Source organism: Oncorhynchus gorbuscha, linkage group LG22 (genome assembly GCF_021184085.1).
Source record: "Oncorhynchus gorbuscha isolate QuinsamMale2020 ecotype Even-year linkage group LG22, OgorEven_v1.0, whole genome shotgun sequence".
NCBI lineage: Eukaryota > Metazoa > Chordata > Actinopteri > Salmoniformes > Salmonidae > Oncorhynchus > Oncorhynchus gorbuscha.
Genome location: NC_060194.1, coordinates 14,759,280 through 14,779,432, shown reverse-complemented (window position 1 = coordinate 14,779,432; position 20,153 = coordinate 14,759,280). Strand labels below are relative to the sequence as shown.

General features: G+C 43.4%; 3 protein-coding genes across 3 annotated transcripts; 2 read left to right on the top strand and 1 right to left on the bottom strand.

Moving 5' to 3' along the window:
- Positions 1–8,614: 8,614 nt before the first annotated feature.
- Positions 8,615–10,139, top strand: lpar5a (lysophosphatidic acid receptor 5a). The gene has a single exon (XM_046322429.1). It carries the CDS (start codon positions 8,627–8,629, stop codon positions 9,536–9,538), a length of 912 nt encoding a protein of 303 aa, XP_046178385.1. The 5' UTR covers positions 8,615–8,626; the 3' UTR covers positions 9,539–10,139.
- A 115-nt stretch (positions 10,140–10,254) lies between these two features.
- Positions 10,255–16,380, bottom strand: LOC124010088 (integral membrane protein 2C-like). Its single transcript, XM_046322430.1, has 6 exons — positions 16,167–16,380; positions 13,975–14,109; positions 13,506–13,694; positions 13,064–13,174; positions 12,740–12,893; positions 10,255–11,682 (listed from the first exon to the last, which is right to left on the bottom strand). Exons 1-6 carry the CDS (start codon positions 16,257–16,259, stop codon positions 11,591–11,593), a joined length of 774 nt encoding a protein of 257 aa, XP_046178386.1. The 5' UTR covers positions 16,260–16,380; the 3' UTR covers positions 10,255–11,590.
- Positions 16,381–17,811: 1,431 nt separating this feature from the next.
- On the top strand, positions 17,812–19,889 carry LOC124009839 (transcription cofactor HES-6-like). The gene is made up of 4 exons (XM_046322033.1): positions 17,812–18,209; positions 18,309–18,395; positions 18,513–18,594; positions 18,926–19,889. The coding sequence occupies exons 1-4, from the start codon at positions 18,132–18,134 to the stop codon at positions 19,387–19,389; spliced, it is 711 nt and encodes a 236-aa protein (XP_046177989.1). The 5' UTR covers positions 17,812–18,131; the 3' UTR covers positions 19,390–19,889.
- The last annotated feature ends 264 nt before the right edge of the window (positions 19,890–20,153 follow it).

Sequence of the window (20,153 nt, the reverse complement as noted above, 5' to 3'; positions counted from 1 at the left end):
TTAGTAACACACTATGCCGTCATGGATTCAAATCCTGCAGCGCACGCAAGGTCCCCCTGCTCAAGCCAGCGCATGACCAGGCCCGTCTGAAGTTTGCCAATGACCATCTGAATGATCCAGAGGAGGAATGGAAGAAGGTCATGTGGTCTGATGAGACAAAAATAGAGCTTTTTGGTCTAAACTCCACTCGCTGTGTTTTGAGGAAGAAGGATGAGTACAACCCCAAGAACACAATCCCAACCGTGAAGCATGGAGGTGGAAACATCATTCTTTGGGGATTCTTTTCTGCAAAGGGGACAGGACGACTGCACTGTATTGAGGGGAGGATGGATGGGACCAAGTATCGCGAGATCTTGTGCCAACAACCTCCTTTGCTCATTTAGAGCATTGAAGATGGTTGTGGCTGGGTCTTCCAGCATGACAACAACCTGAAACACACAGCCAGGGCAACTAAGGAGTGGCTCCTTAAGAAGCACCTCAAGGTCCTGGAGTGGCCTAGCCAGTCTCCAGACCTGAACCCAATAGAACATCTTTGGAGGGAGCTGAAAGTCCATATTGCCCAGCGACAGCCCCAAAACCTGAAGGATCTGGAGAAGGTCTGTATGGCGGACTGGGCCAACATACTTGCTGCAGTGTGTGCAAACCTGGTCAAGAACTACAGGAAAAATATGATCTATGTATTTGCAAACAAAGGTTTCTGTACCAAATATTAAGTTCTGCTTTTCTGATGTATCAAAAAATTATGTCATGCAATAAAATGCAAACTAATTACTTAAAAATCATAGTGTGATTTTCTGGATTTTTGTTTTAGATTCCGTCTCTCACAGTTGAAGTGTACCTATGATAAAAATGACAGACCTCTACATGCTTTGTAAGTAAGAAACACTGCAGATTTTGCAGGTTATCACATACTTGTTCTCCCCACTGTATCTACAGTAGCTTTGCTTGGACTGATCATGTCAACATCATACTTTCAAAATCTTAGCTAGCAAGTGTTGGTTCAACTTTTCTGAGCTCCGTTATTTTCTTAACAAATAAGGAATACTCAAAGTGCATATATAAAATTAAGATATTTTCATTAGAATACAGCTGTACACAGAAGTCAAACATCAGACATACAACTGATCAAATCTGCCCTTGTTTCAGAGAGAAACCGACACTGTCTCTCTGTCTCGCTATCACCCTCAGTCCCTTTTCTCAACTTCTCTCACAGACGAGAGGCTGCGGGTTTTGGCAGAGAGCTAAATACAGACCGAGGCCTCAATAGTCAGCTATACAGTGAGCATAAGTACAATGGCACGTAAGCAAATGAATAACAACACAATCAATGGTGGGGGTCTTTAGAGACTCCCCCATTCCCCCCTTTAAAGAGTCCCCCATTCCCCCCTTTAGAGATGCCCCCATTCCCCCTTTAGAGACTCCCCCATTCCCCCTTTAGAGACCCCCATTCCCCCTTTAGAGACTCCCCCATTCCCCCATTCCCCCATTCCCCCTTTAGAGACCCCCATTCCCCCTTTAGAGACTCCCCCATTTCCCCCTTTAGAGACTCCCCGATTCCCCACCTTTATAGACCCACATTCCCCCTTTAGAGACCCCCATTCCCCCTTTAGAGACTCCCCCATTCCCCCATTCCCCCATTCCCCCTTTAGAGATTCCCCCATTCCCCCTTTAGAGACTCCCCCTTTAGAGACCCCCATTCTCCCCTTTAGAGACTCCCCCATTCCCCCCTTTGAGACTCCCCCAGAGTCTCAGACAAAAGTATATCCCTCACCCTCAGAGTCATCTTCCAGATAGGGTCATTCCAATTATTTACAACAGAGACTCAAATCAACATTCTGAGTTTGCAGGACCATGATCCGCAAATGTTCAACAGTCTTTTTAGCCAAGCACTTTATTCTTCGGAAAGCGACAGCAAAACACAATAATCCCACCAGGAGCGGAACAATCATGGCAGACAGGAACATCATTACCTTACCCATCACGTTTCCAAATGCACCATTCAACCAGTTTCCAATTTGGTTAAAGATGGTGTTGTCAGCTCTACCCAGAGTACCTCCTAATTTAGCCAGGTTACTAATGATGTTGGTCATATTATCAGAGGAGTCAGGGAGCAGCATGACACAGTGATCATCATTGTCTATTCCAAGGGCCCTGCAGGTACCACCCTCTTCTGCCAATATGTAATCAAGAGCCATTTCATGTCTGGTAACTACTGCCTTCAAATTCTGCACATCTAGTGACAACTGAGTAAAACTCTGTACGGTCAAATTAGTAAGGGCCTGCATGGAGTGTGTCAAATTGTTAATCCACTTACCCATTACAACAACTCCTGCACCTAGAAAGATTTCTATGGCTGCCATCTCTACCTGAGACAGCACATGTCCATAAGCCTCATTATTTTGAGCCACAGCTCTTTTAGCTCTATTATTCGATCTGATACTAATTTGCAGTGAACTGTTCAGCAGCTCAGAGGCAGGTAATGTTGCTGCTGTCAGTTCAGTTTCCCCAGATAACAACATCCTTTTCATCCCAAGGGAAATGTAGCCTATACCCCCACAGATCCAGACATGATCTGGAGTTGTCCACATGCCCTTGCCAATGTTTGAAATATTTACCCTAGTTATCAATTGTTGCCCATCCAGTACATCAAAACTACTGATTTCCATTTTTAGGCCTGGTAAGGGCTACACAAGCAATTAGTGATGTTTCCTACATCCATATTCTATGAGTTGCAGATACAAGCAGGGGGAGTTATTGTGGGTTTTAATCCTGCCAACACAACATCGACTACCCGTCAGATACTCCTTAGCTGTATCTGAACTATTACCTATTGTCTTATCGGAGAATCCACCTTCCCATGCTGCTTCCTTCCCCCTAGTGACCAACATCAGAATAGTATCATTGCTGTTTCTTTGTCAAACCCTTGTATTGTTCCTTTGCATAAAAGGAAGTAATCCACATCCAAAATCATTCTTACCAATTGGTGCTGCTTCGGTTCCCCACAGAGAGGCTGTGGAGGTGGGTTTCTGGAAAATCATTACCCGTGTGCCAGATGTGTTCCTCTTCTCCTGTAATCCTATGCATGTCACTGCTTTCACCCATTTATTATTCTCCACATCCCCGTCCACAAAAGGAACGGGTAGGATTTGGAGAGCAATAAATACCCTGCATGTGTGTTTCCATGGTTGCCATTTTCTTGTTTCACTACCATAGAGTGTGTGGATCTCCGCCTCTTTTGTTGCCATGGTCACCTGAAAGGGTCCCATCCATCTTGGCTGGTTCCATTTTCTCTTATGGTCTCGTAGTTTCACCCAGTCTCCTACGCAGATGATCAGAACATCTGGATCCTCACCTGGTGATTGGTTCTGCTGCTTTCCTAGTGTGAGAGTGGAGAAAACTTACAACAGAAGTTAGTTCCTTCATCTACTCAAGATGGCCACACTGTCTGTTATGTCTATCTGTCGGTCAGTCATAGGTCTCACCCCTGGGTTGTTCATTGGTCGTCTTGTTATTAACATCTCATAAGGTGTACACCCAATACGGCTGCTGAGCATTTTCATGAGGACAAGGGGCAAGCGTCCCACCCAACACATTTTTGTGGAATGGCAGGCTTTTGCAAGCCCCACCCCCCTTTGATAATTTAATTAACGCTCTCTGTAATCCCGTTACTCTACGGGTGATAGATGGACACAAACCTCTGGTCAACACCCATCATTTTGGCCACTTGGGAAACCACATATTCTATGAGACGGGTTCCATTGTCTGCAGGCAAAACCTCAGGCACTCCGAACCTGAGTATAATTTCCCTGATTAGCAATTTTGCAACTGTTCGCGCATCGCAGTTGGTGGTGGGAAATGCTTCCACCCACCTGGTGAACCTGTCAATTATCACCAGGCAGTATCTCTTTCTTTCTTTTCGCTCTACCATGTTTATGAAATCCATAGCAAAGTGGACAAGGTCCTTTTGGAGTGGGGAACTTCCCTGGTTGGAGTGGAGTTCCCTTGTCTGCGTTATGTAACAAACGCGCAACAATAAAGTTCTCATTTACTAATTCAAATTTTGGCAAAACCATTGGGCCGAAATCTTCTCCTCCTAAATCTTCTGGTCCTCCTAAATTCCCCCTTTGACGAATGGCTCACTCCATGAGCCAATCGGCACATATTAAAGATCATGGTTGATGGTAAAAAGGGCCTGCCAGACAAAAGATGTAGCCATAAGCCAGACCTATTAGTAAACCCTCTTGCTATATAACCTCAGCAAATCCTACACGTTTCTTCCCTGTGCTTTGATCTATATAAGCAGAACCGTCAATGAACAGCACCATGTGTCATGTTTTGTCATTTATTATCTTGTCTTGTCCCTGTGCTTCCCATTCTATTCGTTTCCCTCTGCTGGTCTTATTAGGTTCTTTCCCTCTTTCTATCCCTCTCTCTCCCCCTCCCTCTCTCACTCTCTCGCTCTCTCTTCTCTCTATCGTTCCGTTCCTGCTCCCAGCTGTTCCTATTCCCCTAATCAATCATTTAGTCTTCCCACACCTGTTCCCGATCCTTTCCCCTGATTAGAGTCCCTATTTCTTCCTTTGTGTTCCGTTCCTGTCCTGTCGGTTCCTTGTCTAGAATTCACCGTGCTGTGTTTGTGTATCGCCCTGTCGTGTCGTGTTTTCCTCAGATGCTGCGTGGTGAGCAGGTGTCTGAGTCTGTCTGGTTCAAGTGCCTTCCCGAGGCAACCTGCTGTTCACCTGCTGTTCAAGATCGAGTCTCCAGTTTGTCCTCGTCATTTCGAGTGAAAGTTGTGTTTTTGTTTGTATTTACTTTACTGGATTAAAGACTCTGTTTTCGCCAAGTCGCTTTTGGGTCCTCTTTCACCTGCATGACACCATGTCAGAGTCAAGCAGAGGTTCATCAAACAAGTCTTCATCCAGTACACATTCCTGGGCTGTTCCCGATGTCCCTGTTATTGTTCCTTCATTGTTGATTCTGGGGGAAATGAGAACTGTTGGTTTTCTGATTTCCCATTTGCCATGGCTGTCCTCTGTCATTAACTTGTCCTCCTTGTCCATGGGGCATAGGTGGCCCCGGGTGAGCATTTCCAGCTCTGTGGCTGAGTTTCAGTGTCACGCGGGACTAGGTGTGTGTGCAGGAATCAGACGCAGAGAGAGAGGAACGGAGTAAAGTGCTTTACTATTGCACACCAAACTGATAAGCCCAATAAAATACAGGGCGCAGGACACTATACCAGACAACCCAAAACCACAGGGTGTCCAGTATAGAAAACAAAATACACCACGACCTAATATGTACACACGTTAAAAAAAAGACAATCCCGCACAAAACAAGGGCGGGTCAAACTACTACATATAGGGAAGCTAATTAAACCAAAATACACACAGGTGAAACTAATAGCTGCTAGTAGGACGGTGACGACGACCGCCGAGCACCACCCGAACAGGCAGGGGAGCCAACTTCGGCGGAAGTCGTGACAGCCAGACCCAAAGTTTCCTCTGCCGCTCGTTCACACTGCGAACTCGCATTTCCCACCTGCCCACAGGTCCAGCATTGAGTGTTGTTCCAGTCATGCAGGTCTCTGGCTGGGCCCACCTCTTCCTCCAGTCCATGTTTGTGGATCCCCATAAGGTTGAGTGGTGAAATTCACATACCCTGCAAGCACCAGGTTCATGGGTGTGACTGATGTAGGCTGTGGGGAAGCTGCAGGCCGTGGTTGTGGTGAGCCTGTAGAAACAACTTTGAGCAGCCATCATATTGTGAGTAAAACCACCACTTCCTTTCTCGATCTGTGCAAGCTGGGCCTTCTTCAGTGCAGTGTCTAGCCCTCCCTTTCTTTCTCTCTGAATAGGTCACTCTTGGATGGTGGCACATTGTACTTTTCTTTTGCTTCTTTAGTCGTTTGTGGGTTTTTTCTTCTTCTTTTCTTCAGGCGGCCATATGTCTTAGGGTCTTTCAGTCTGTTCCTTTCTTGTGGAGTGAGTTTGGGTGGACCATACTTGGAATTTTCCTCCCTCTTGGAACTGTGCTTCTTTTCCCCATCCAATTCTATTGTTCTCTCACGTGGCTTGTTGCTGCTGTTGTGTCGTCCACCTCCTTCATCAGAGTCCCCTTGAGGATAATTGTGGTCGCTTCTCCATTTTCTTCTGTCAGTGGTATGAGAGGGTAGACCTGTATATAGTCGCCCAGGGGTCCTCTGGGTTGATTTTCATACAGCCGCAGGGCAGTGGGGAGTACTCCTGTTCTGCCTCTGTCCTGACTAATAGTCTTGTACAGGCTACATTGCTCCTATCTCCTCATTCTGGTTTGACTGTGCCATGGTGTTCCGGCTTTTTATTTAGATAGTCTGCATGTAATGTGTTTTTCCATTTCGTTAGGGTTATCCTAAAGTGGGTGTAATATGTATGAATATGTGCATATAAATTCTTCTCTATCCCCTTTCAGCGTGTGTTAAACAACAGTAGGTGATACTGTAATCCTAATTCTACTCTCACTTATTCCAGGCTATAGAAAATGGTTCTACTAAATTCAAATATATTTCACATACGGGCCTCACAGAGACAACCCCATGATAGACTTCAATTCCTAATATTATATCTTAAGCATGAAGAGTAACAGTAATACGTTATTCACTAGTGTCCCCTGGTGATAGCATCACAAAGTCATTTTCTATGAAAATCTCTACAGAACACAACTTCCTTGTAATAATTGTACTGGTATATTAAAGGTTGTGCATCTCCTATACTGTCCTATGGTAGGAAAGTGTCACTAACAAATATGTTCAACCAAATAACTTCTGTCCTACTCCTAACTTTTTATTCCACCATTGGGCCATTACCTAATAAATAAAAAACTTTAATCCACAAAGAAAACTTACAACACACTATTCATAAACAACTCAACACTGGGTAATTCTCACAGAACCTCCTCTAGAAAAAGTACAAATAAACCAGTTCTCAGGTCATTTTCGTTGAATTACCTCAACAAAATAAAAATAAAGTAATATTTGGGTATTGTATGTTTTATAGGTATTATCTTCATCAAACCCGCCTTTTCTGATACAATGACAGAACTCCATCCTGCCGTCTTCACTTCCAAAAATCAATTTCTTATACTATTCCAATCATTCCAATAATGCCTTTATCTATATACTGTTCCTCATCCTCCTCTTTATCAAAAATCCACTTATAACGGCTCTCAGTCCTCAGACCAAATAACCAGTTCCTCGATTCGTTTATCACCTCACCCACTGCTTATTTCACTCACACCAAACACATAAGGACAGACAACATATTATTTCTATCTTCCAGGTGTCATTCTGTTATCACCTGTTCCAGAACTGTTCACGCTGGATACAGCTTCTGCTCCCTAACTAAACAATCTATCTTCCAGGTGTCATTCTGTTATCGCCTGTTCTTAGTACATATAACAGATAACACACATTGACATACAGCAATTACCACACATTCATTGACTTATACATGCACATTTGAGGTTCCTTTGTTTTTATAATTACAAAGAGGGAGGTGGTGCTTTTACATACCAGCGAAACACTCAACACCCACTTCTTCTAAATTACAGACTTCGATATAACAGGTGTCTGCTTACCTTGTATTTTGGTGATCAGAGAAGGGGGTTCAGGTTGTCGACTTCCTTTTCTGAGGAGGAGTAGGAAATATCGGACCAATTTGCAGCGTGGTAAGTGTTCGTCATATTTAATGCACTGAACACAGGAAACAAACGAACAAGCGGATAAAGAAGAGTCGAAACAGTCCCGAAAAACATTGAAACGGAAAATAACCACCCATAAACAAGAGTGAGAAACCAGGCTGCCTAAGTATGGTTCTCAATCAGAGACAACGATTGATAGCTGCCTCTGATTGGGAACCATACCAGGCCAAACACATAGAAATACAAACATAGAACAAAACATAGAATGCCCACCCCAGCTCACGCCCTGACCAACCTAACATAGAGACATAAGAAAGGAAATAAGGTCAGGATGTGAGAGTAGTATAACACTTACACTTACGCTGAATCCTGTCGCTGTATATTTCAAAAGTGCTGAACAAATAGTTATATTGACTACGTCCATCCTAGCTCGCTCATTAATGTCTTAATCGAAATTACGGATTGCCTCTTATCCGATCGTCGTCCCCTATACTTTGTACATCTCAATTGTCAATAGAAACCACATTTGTTTAAGCAAGTCAGCCATATCCACTATATTATCTAAAAATGGAAAGAGCATTGACGACAGGGAGAAAAAAATCCTGCAGTTTGAGGTCATGTGGCAGAAAGTGATAAGTACAATGGAGATATGGGTTGAGGCTTGTGGGTCTGGGCAAGTGTGATGTAGTGATGCTTGTATAATGTCGTTGTTTGTATGTGTATGTTTTGTATTTTCTCTAAAATATCAAACGCAATCTTTTAAAAAAGTAGAGAGAAACCTAAGGCTGAAAGCCTAGCGTGGGTGGATTTCCCAGAGTTTCCTGTTCAGCAACTTGCATCTGAAGAAACCACAGACATAAACTGCAACAACCAAAAAAAACGCCTTTATCTTTCAACATCCAGCTCTGACAGCAGTAGCAGTTTAGTGTCAGTTCATGCTAGTCCTCCAGAGATGACTAACGCCACCTGCAACATCACCCACTACAGGTACCCTCTCTTCACGGCCACCTACAGTGTCGTGTTGGCCCTGGGTCTTCCCCTCAACACCCTCTCTCTCTGGCTCCTGTTATGCCGCTTGAGGGTCCGCTCGGTGCCCTTGATCTACATGGCCAACCTGGCCCTCTCAGACCTCCTCTTCACCCTCTCCATGCCCTTCCGGATCCTGTACTATGCCAGGCGCCACTGGCCCTATGGACACCTGGCCTGCATGGTCTCTGGGACTCTGTTTAACGTCAACCTCTACTCCAGCTCATTCTTCATCATGTTTATTAGCGTGGACCGGTTCCTGGCTGTGGTCTATCCTCTGCGCTCACGCCCGCTGAGGAGGATCGGTGTGGCTTGCAAGGCATGTGCGGCCGTATGGGTGTTGATTGGTGCCATGGCGGTGCCAGTGGCACTGACTCACCATGCCAGACAGAACCAGTGCGTAGGGTGGAGTTGCTTCGAGGGCTACACTCAGGACGAGTGGCACTTTGGGTTCAATATCATCTGCGTGGCTGCTATCGTGGGAAATGTCATTCCGTTCGCTGTCATCGTGGGCTGTACGGTGGTCGTGGTGCTTAAGCTGAGAGTGCAGAAGGCCTCCTCTTCTTCATCCTCTTCCTCTATGGATGAGAGCCAGATGGTGTGGCTGCTTGTGATCAACCTTTTGATCTACACAGTGTGTTTCATCCCCTTTCATGTTGCAGTAGTCCTATATGGGCTCCACAAGCTACGATTCCTTCAATCCCAGTTCCCCTTCTTTGACTTCCTTATTGGAACTATCTGCTTGGCTTGTGCTAACAGCTTCCTGGATCCTCTCATCTACTACTTCAGCTCCAAGATTCTGAAGATAGGGAGAGGGAATACAGGAACTGGAGTTTAATTCCATGGTTCTGCCTAGTTCTGCCTCGTAGTGGAGGACTGGCATTAGTGGTGAGAATGCTAGAGATGGTCTTGAACAAGTTAATGGTGGACTTTGTTGTTCTTACATCTTCTATACTGTATTCATGTGTGCGTGTGAGAAGTCAAATGGCAAATGGAAGGCAATTAGATTGGTTAGGGTGTTGACTTAAGAAGCACCCTCATTTGTCCGGTATCGCTTAAAGTCTCATTTTTGTGAAAACTTCTTTCTTCTGTCTATTATGAGTGTGATGGGGAACGAAATGTCAGTTGTGGTGTGTGTTCGTGTGGCAGGAAAGAGAGATGTCACTAATAGCCCCTGAAGTATCGTAGATACATCATTAATGTACCTAATGTTGTATATGACTGTTAAATTGTAGCTTCGTCCTTTATTGTTATATTTTATAAAGCCGTTTTATAAACCTGTTGATTGTCTTCCTCTGAAGGGAGGATGTAGTTGAAACGTAGCAATGTTATTTTCTCTGATTATTGGTCATTGGTCTGACTTCTGTGCTTGGATTTGCCGCAATTGAGTGATGGATTGTGGGAATGTTTCTTTTTATATAAGAAATATATTCCATGTTTATTTAGCCTTTGTATTCTCATCTGTCATTCTGTTTCTCTAAAACACGCACACAGGACAATGACAATTAAAAAGATAAAAGCAGTGTAGTTGTAGATATATGTAGATGTAAGCAGTGTAGTTTAATTGTTTATTCATTAGGTACTGTGGTAGGATAAGCAAGTCAAATGACAGTACAGCATGGCGAGTCAGAAGAGAAGGGGACAGATCGTGAAAATATACAACATACGGTAGGTCCCTTTAAAACAGCAACAGAATTCCTTCATATCATCCAGTATAGTTTTTAAAAATGTTAAGAGAGCAAGACAGGCAAGCAATGAAGAGATAGTAGATCAGGATAGCAGGTATGGAACCTGGCTACGAGGATTCAACTGCAGACAAGAGGCTGAACCCACTAGACAGAAGGAAGAGGACAACCACGTCCCAATGCTCCACCCTTCTCCTGAAGTGTTCACTTGCACACAGAATCAGGAAGTAGCCAAAGACACTCAGAAAGAAAGAGTTGAATTCTAAAACCTGTCCCACCGTAGGTAAATTTATAAAGCTAGATCCATCCCCAAATATGCCTAAGTAACACTCTCACAACTCCACATAGCGTTACTGACTATATATTTGGTTCCGTTGGCCCATTGAAAGCACTGCTACTTCAGTCTAAGCCATGTGAGAGCCAGACAGAGTCAATGAGTGGAAGATACCACGAAGAGGGACAAACCATAGAGAAATGATCAGTCAATCACAAAACAAGTTTAGATTAAAAAAATCTATGCATATACAGTATATATTGCTTATAGGATAATACATATACACAATTCATGATTTACATAACAGGCGAAAAAACATTAAAATATACGAGGTATGTTTCGGGCATTTCTGGACAACAAGAAATCATCATGGGTTCACTTTGGTTGAACCGAGAGACCAATAAAAACAGGTCTGTCTGCACAGCGCATGAAGCAGCATTATGCCCAATTGTCTTCACTGTTACGCGAACTGCACAGGGTTACAAAGAGAAGAAAAGTCAAATACACAAAGGATAAACATGCCAACTCAATCTGAATAGATTGAAGTAGAAACCCGAGACAACTCATCTGATTATGCTGGCGTCGACCTCCAATTAAAGACGTATCAAATCCCAAAGAAACATCTGTGCAACATGACATTAAAACCCAAGGAACAAAAAAAGCTAAGGATTCACTGCATTTACCGGCATTATCAAACTATACAGACCATTGGAATACAAAAAAATAAAATAAAACCAACACCAGAGCAGGAAACAACCCTTCAACTTGGGACAAAATAAGGAATAAAAGAAAACATTAAAACCAATAACTATTTGGACAAACAAAATCTTTTTAAAGTGCAATAGAACGCCTAAGGGAGGTGCGAGGTATGGTTTAAGAGTTGGCTTGGTGGTGTAGGGAGGCCATCTTGCCATCTTCTCCCTCGGAAAAGTTAGACCCTGTCACAGATCACCGTCTCGACAACAAAGGTGTTCTCAAAGTGACGGATGCTGTGACAGTTCCTCGCCTCGCGCTTGTCGATGCCTGGAGAGAGGGATGGAGAAGAAGAGAAGATAGGTAAAGCTTACATGTCACGTTCAATTATGTTCTACCTTTAACAAACTTTTGATATGATATGGTTTGGGATATCTATTGTGCTATTGCTGTGCTGGGTTACAGAGGTACTGGCCACTCCCCATTTGTGTTCATATATCCACATATTAGGCACCTAATAACCATTATGATACAGTTTATGAACAGGCAATCCTCATAACACTAGATAGCTATAGCCCACTGCCTAGCTCACTCACTCACTGTTACCATGACTACCGGTACCAGCCTCATCTTGGATCGATGGAGTCGCCCGTCAGTCCATATGTGTTCAGTGTCAAGGAAGCATGTTACATCAATGCTCTGGTTCTATAACTGGCCAATCACAGAGCCACAATGGAGTGAATTCCTACTGTGCAGCACTTCCTTCCCCACGCACGCTGCCTGATGGTGTGTTGGAGAAATGACTCACAAACACACACACTATGTCTCTGACATGATAACCATACAAGGCTGTGTGTGTGGAAGTTTGCCAAACAACTCATATTGTGGGAGGCTAACGCCTGGCGGAGCCCACACACATACACGTATGTGCATGCTCACACACACACACCCTGTCTGAGCCCACACAGGAAGCTTCAATATTGACATGGCCATCTCCATTTCCTCTGCGATGATGGGTTTCACATGGAGGCTTCTGGACGTTCAGTGTTTCTCCCACCACACAGTCAGTCAACCCACGGATTCTCTGTTGACTCAGTGACTACTGTGAAAGCACACACTCTTCTGTTCTCCTCTCCTCTGTACAGGAGAGGAAGTGTCTAACTGATAGCATAGAACTTACATGCATCTCACGTTGACAAGGACATCAGTATGGGTGTGAGTGTGAAATTGTACGCGGGTGTGTGAGATAGAGGGAAAAAGATTATGTGTGTGTGTGTGTGTGTGTGTGTGTGTGTGTGTGTGTGTGTGTGTGTGTGTGTGTGTGTGTGTGTGTGTGTGTGTGTGTGTGTGTGTGTGTGTGTGTGTGTGTGTGTGTGGTAGTACTTACGTCGGCGTGCGTCACGTCGGCGTTTGAGGCGGTAGGTGTCTTTGCCGTAGCAGAGCCGGTGGATGAAGGGTCCCAGCTGTCTCATGTTCCTCACCCTCCCAGTCACCACCATCTCCTCCTGGATGATGTAGGTCTGGGGCAGATACGTTCCCCTCTTTTGGAGAGGAAGACAAAAACACACTTTATATCACAGGGCGTACACAGATTAAGTCAGATATGACCGCAGTGCTCTACTGCAGGATACATACGCAAACACCCAAGCAAAATGTCTTTCTGAAGGATACACACACACACACCTCTGACAGACATAACACAACAGCATACCTTGACATTGACCAGCAGCTCCCACAGGTTCCGTGGTGGCATGACCAGGGTGGTGTTGAGCTCAATCACGTAACACTTGTCCAGGGCAATGTCATGGTACGCAGTCAGACCCTGGAATTAGAAATGACAGCAACATTTGTATCATCCATTCAGAGGTATTGAATAACTATTTACCTTTGCAGAAAGTTATTTGCTAACCACGCCTTGCAGCAGAGCTGGAGGAAGGAAGTGTCAGCACTCCGGTCCGGTCTGACACTTCCTAACAGAAAAGGTCTCATAAAACCTTCATTGCCTTGTAGACACATTCATCAGAATCATATGCTCATATGTATACCAATTGGCAATGGGTGAGTCTTCTGGTACAAAATCGCTACCTTGTATCATACTCCACATTGGCTGTGTGTATTGACATAGGGATGACTGAGGTTCCCTTGGCTCTTACCCTGTGGAAGTCGTGGATGATGTCTGCTGGGTCGCTCCCTCCAAAATGGGGTACGGGCACGCTGATCTGCTCGTAGTTGTCGTCCAGGTAGATGCCCACGTTCTCCTCAAGCTCTTGTCTGCCGTGCATGGGGGCGTGCACAGAGTCCTCATACAGAACCCTGCAGTGGAACAGACTGTCCTCGGGAATCTAGAACACACAGGGAGAACAGATCAGAATAGGGTTAGGATAGTTAGGGGGATATCTATCTGTGGTATATCTATATCATTGGTTCAATCAGAACCAATCTGTCTGTATGATTGAATATGTGAGGTATGATGTAGCAGGTAGTAGTAGCTACTACTGGTAGTTGTACAGTAGTATAGGTTAGCAAGGTGTGTGAGGTAGTATGTAAAAGTAATAATATTTGACCTGTCGTATGAAAAATAAGTGACTAGTCGTAGTTGTGTAGTATAGTTGTATTATATACCTGTGGTATGAAGTAATAGCGATAGACATATATGGAGGCCAGCACCAGTCCTGACATGAACACCACCAGGCCAAAGGTGGAACAAAGCAGTCCGTTCAAATGAGACTTCTTGGGCCTCAGAGGAAGAACCAGCTCCTGGTGGAAGAAACAATGCACAGGTCAGTCCTACAGGCCAATGTTAGATAAGAGTGATAAGAATTATCGGCAGGATGCTTCCACTATGAAACTGCCGTTTCCGTTTCACTCAAGTAGCTAAGCAGTGATCTTCACCCAAGAAGAAAAGCAGGACTGTGAAATCATCAAGTTCATCTGAGCAGAAATAATCAGTCATATAATATCTTAAGAGTGAACTCCTCACACAGCGACACTTTCCTGTGCTACACCCTACCAAGCCATATCTTGCTTGCTTAGTCTGTGATGAGATGACTCTTGTCCTTGCCAAGTGGTTAGTCAGAGAGGAATTCTCCAAGACGTACTGTAGGCTGAAGATGGCTCCTCATCCCAACAGCCCACCCACAGTCTATCAGCCCTACCGTCAGTCTGTTCGCTATTAGCGATACGCTAGTCGCTAGCTAGAGATGGTACCCACACACGGTTGCTAGGGACTACGGAGGATCAAACGGGATGAGACGGATTGTGTTGTGTGTGCCGAGTGACGGCGAAGGAGGCTGGCACGGTTGTCTGCGAGCTCTATTCATAGACCTCTACTTCCAAGTGCCTTATTTATAGCTGTGACAGCTGTTACATCACCACCTCCGGTAGGAGGGAGATCAGAGCGATTGCGTGGAAGAGGAATCTAAAGCCAGAGATCGTATTCATAGGCTTTATACAGATTTGGTATATACACAAATCCTATGACGCCTTTGCAAGAATCGCGTCTCCCACCCAATGTAGGCTATTTCTAAATCTGATGGAGGGTAGAGTTATCAAGCTCATAGGCCTACAGTTGCTCAGAGTTTGACAGTCCAACTGCAAAACTCACAATGCATTTATTCTGCCACCTGTAGAAATAAAATTCAATGTTTGCCACAAATGGCAGGAAAACACTATATACTATCCAGGTGTTCTCTAACGACACAGACCTACAACTGTGGTGTCAACGCTAACAGAAACAACACTAAGAGTCAACACTTGGCAAAGGCTTTTTTTAACGCAAATCCAGTATGGCCACCCTTTTAGCAGCTCTCTGACAGTTATGTAACAAAATTCATATGTCTTATGACCCTCTACAGTGTGACTTCATTTCTTTCCTCATCTCCTTTCCTTCATCTGGCTTGAATGAACAGAACATATGAAAGCCACCCGAATTAAACCTATATTGTACCTACCATATTGCATCTGTGAAGTATTGTCAGACTGCATAGATTAGGGTGATCATGACACAAAGACAGCAAATCACATTACACTATGTAAATAAATGCATTGCGTCCTCATTTACATAAAAATAATAATAATAAAACAACAACCCCACTGCGCAGGTGGCCCTCACGCGCTACCTTCTGGATTGGCCGGGGAAACCACTTCCGTGACGTAACCATAGCGCAGCAATAACGTCCCCATTTGTATGCACAATTTGCATGGTAATTATTGATGTGATATAACTTCACAATGTCAACCTATAAACGTTTTGGCTTGAAAGCTTTCGATAAACATAACTATTATTCGACTTAAATTGTATAGGAGAGCTTACGATTCGTGGCTACATCTGTGGTGTATTCATTACGGCAACTGTTTAACGGAAGCAAACAGCAAAACGAGAGTTTCTATTGGACTAATTAAGGTAAATCCCGGCCCATTTCGTTCAGTTTAAGAAACGTTTTGCAACAAAAATCAGCGGAATGAATACACCCCTGCAGTGTATTCCGCCAGCCTAAGAAGGTGACGTAATGTCAACATCCTCCGGCTGTGCTGTCTAGCTTGTATCGGTTTTAAAATGTTATTTTGGATCCGTGTTTCCAACGCTTTCACTGCAACAGTGTATCATTGCTGGTAACAATAGTACAAACAATACTAACACTAAATGATGTCGTGGTACTATATGCAAATTGACCTACTGCTGCTTTTATGTTCTGTTTTGGAAAAATGGCCTTGATATAATCTAATTATTGCATCTTGGTCAGAAAAAAAAAATCCCTCTTTCTCCACAACGGTATGTCAAAACACGGAACATAGAAAAGAGATGCTGAACTCACGTGTTCATGGGGCATGAGAATCTCGGCTTTGTCTCCATCGAGCTCCTTATCTGCTTTCTGCGCCGAGACCGACTGGAAAGTAATCTTCACCATCTTCACTTTGTCTATCTTTTTCAATACACTGACTTCCTCATTCGATGCTGGTTGATTATATAGTTGCACTGTTCTCTCGCCCCCGTCCTATCAAGATCCTTTCTGACCTCAGACAAGCGTAGCTGTGACGAACAACAGCATGTGGGACTCGAAAAAAATCATACCCTTATCACTTTTCAAAATAATTGTCGACATCCATATGAGGTTGATTCAAATGTTGCTTTTATTAGCCTGTTGTTTATGTTATTGTGTTTTATAATAATTGAGTTTGTATAGATATTGCTGTATTTATAACAGTTTGCACCTAAATGGACGTTTTTCACTGCATGAATTAGATTCAGAATATGGTGTTTATTTGCAAGATTCGTTAGGGGACCTTTATTTTGAAGGTTTGCACCAGATATGGGTATACCTTCCTCATCTTATTTTTAGCGCTTTTTCTCTTCTGATTTGCCCGAATAAACTCTGATCATCCGGAAGTCTATAATGATACGCCTATACAGGAATGATACTGAAATTATCTCTTTAATGACGTGAAATTTGATATGTGAGAGAACGCTATGCGAATGTTAACCACACATGTATAATCACTACGGAGTCTGAGTTTACACAGTGGGAAATGTACTTTGTGTTTAATTTAGCTGTTTAATTATTCTAAAGGCCATACTATAATGTATACGCATTAATAAACTATTCATATGAGATAACAACCCCTATAGCAATGTATTAGCTGTCTGTCTGTCAGATCGTAGCAATAGAGTGCAAATGGAGAAACATCTTCAATTAATTTCACAACTCTCAATAAAGATAAGCATTGGAGCCCATGTGCCAAAGGTTGAGTTGGCCTACAATAATATATATAAACATTTTGATTTTGTCATTTTAGCAGATGTTCTGTCTGGACGTACAGTACAATCGAACCCACAACACCGGCATTCCAAGTGCCACGCTCCACCAACTAAGCCACATGGTGTTGAGAATACTTTATTTTTGCCTATTCAAGACTAAGGGTGGACGATATGTGACACATTTTCCGATTCAAATTTGGCCTAATGTCCCATTCTGTTAATTGTCTTGACTTGGGTTGAAATTGGCCTCAACTGGACATGACATGTATTAAGTCAACTAAACTTGAAATACACGTAAAGGTGACTAATTGCGCAATGTGAGAATTGTCTGTTAATGTTGAACGATTCAATAGGCTAATGGTGTTTGCTAATGGTTTTGCAATTTGCTTAAGTGTTTGTTTGAGTCAGAAGGTACAATGATGAGTACAAAATCAAACATTTACAGGGCACATTCAATATGATCCTTTAGGAATATTGTTTACTTATAGTTTTATATTTCATAATTCCATAAATATCGGTTTTATGTGTTCAATTATGATTAATTGTCTCTTTGCGATTTCTTGTTATAATTTAATTTCCATTTATCTTTCAAAGCATATTGGTCTCTGGAGCAGACTAGAATTGTGGGTTATAAAATAACAACTTATTTCGGGCTGGGACAGAAGCCAAAGAATATCCCTCTTGTGGTCTAGCCAAATCCTTTCCCTCTGCAGACAATTTCTATGGTGCACAGAGGACAAAAGGCTTGATCAGCGATTGGCTGATTCGCAAGTGCGCTGAACAATCTCTTGCTCGCGCAGTCAGCCCCTCTATTCACATTTAAATGAGGCGTTATAAATACCTACTACTACTGGCACTATCGTTGCGCTTGAGGCTGCATAACAAATCTAGTACCCGTCTGCGCAAAAGTACAGCTCGGCTTTGTTTGCAGCAGGGACCGGCGGCCATCTGTCCCATTTACGGAGTGTAACGGTCGTGTGGATTTACCAAACCTCGGGCAGTGTCTGGGTTAAACATCAACAACATGGCCCCCACTCACAATATCAAAAAAGAACTGAGTAGAGACGAAGATGAATACTATGGCATTAAAGTGGACAGAAAGGTAGGCCAAAGTGACGATAATTGTCGTGTATTGAGTGGTCTTTGATTTGACTAAATGTAGCCTAATTTATTAATGTGGCGGTGATTTTTATTTTTCTAGATCAGAAAGCCGTTGGTTGAGAAAAAGAGACGGGCTCGCATCAATGAAAGTTTGCAGGAACTCAGAGTTCTTCTCGCAGACACAGATGTATGTTTTTGCACATCTTATGTCACTTTATATCACATGCCCCCTCTCTTTGTGATGCCTATTGTTGCATTGTAAACCAGTTATTGACATTGTAGCCTATCAATATGCCATTCACAGTTACAATCAAAGATGGAGAATGCCGAAGTGCTGGAAATGACTGTAAAACGAGTGGAGAGTATCCTTCAAAACCAAGGACAAGGTAAACTATAGGATTATGCACTTATGCACATTGAACATTTTCACCCAACTGGTAGAATGTTGTTTGTGTAAGGCCTATGTTCAGTGTGTCTCATTTGTGTATCTCTCTAGCTCTCTTTATACCTGCCTCTAACATGCGTCCTTGATCCTGATCTGGATCTGATCTTGTCTGTTTACACTTATAAGATTTGATCACAATCAGATCACAATGCGTCTTTTAATCGTCAACACCTGTCTAAAAATGTGGGAAACATCAGAATGTGGACAGGATCAGGACCAATAATGAATGTTAGAGCCAGGTATAAACGGGGCTTCTGTTTGTGCTTTGTCAGAGGTAGACCCAGTGAACCAGGAGGCGAGTGAAAGGTTCGCTGCTGGCTACATCCAGTGCATGCATGAGGTGCACACCTTCGTGTCCAGCTGCCCGGGAATCGACGCGACTCTCGCGGCGGAGCTCTTGAACCACCTCCTGGAATGTATGCCTCTGAACGACGAGGACAGACTCCAGGTGATGCTCCAGGATATTATGGCAGACTGCTCCACTAATGGCAGCAGCACATGGCCCAGTTCTGAGGGCATTTACGCAGCACTGGTCTCCCCTGGAGGAAGGAGCATCCCCAGCGAAAGCTCCTCAACCCTCTCCCCAGCGCCCTCCACCACCTCCAGCGATGACCTGTGCTCGGATCTGGACGAGACTGACTCTGAGCAGAGCCACATCTCTGTGGACGCTGAAAACCAGGATGTTCTGAACATACCCAGAGTGGCCTATTCCAAGTCCATGTGGAGACCTTGGTAGAGCCAAATTACTGTAGACCTACAACTGTCAGTTACTAGAGGAATAGCCTAAAAAAGTTATTGTATATTGTGTTTTATTATGTATACTTGAAGATACAATTCCTTGTAATCTTGTTAGACTGTTGGATGACAGACGTAGGAATAGCATGAGAAGTGGGACATTATCACTACAATGACTATACTTGGCAATGCAAAGTCTGGTTGCAAGTAGGCTAGAAGTGGCATCATTTTAAAAAGCAATTTTGTGTCTTTTAGCCAGAATTCTAGGTTGTACAGATGTAAATATGTATTTGTTGATAGTATGGCTGTATAGAAAGTACCATGTCCTAGTACACCACACTCAGTAATGCCGTGTTGTGTGTAAATTATTTTATTTTTTATTTGTGTAGGTTTAATCAAATCAATATTTTATGTTATCTGTAACATTGTAATAACAAATGTTTTTCAGACAAATTGTCATACACTGACGTAGGTAATTTCATTAAATTGATTTTCTCTTCATATTGGACTCAGTTTATCCTATTTACTCAGCTGTGAACATTTTCACATGAAGTAATGCACAATCTGTCTGTTGTTTCAGAGAAGTATATATTAGGGGGGTCCTGGGTGGCGCAGTGGTCTCAGGCACTGCATCTCAGTGCTAGAGGTGTCACCCTGCTTCAATTCCAGGCTGTATAATTGGGAGTCCTGTAGGGCGGTGCACAATTGGCCCAGCGTTGTTAGGGTTTGGCCGGGGTAGGCCATCATTGTAAATAAGAATTTGTT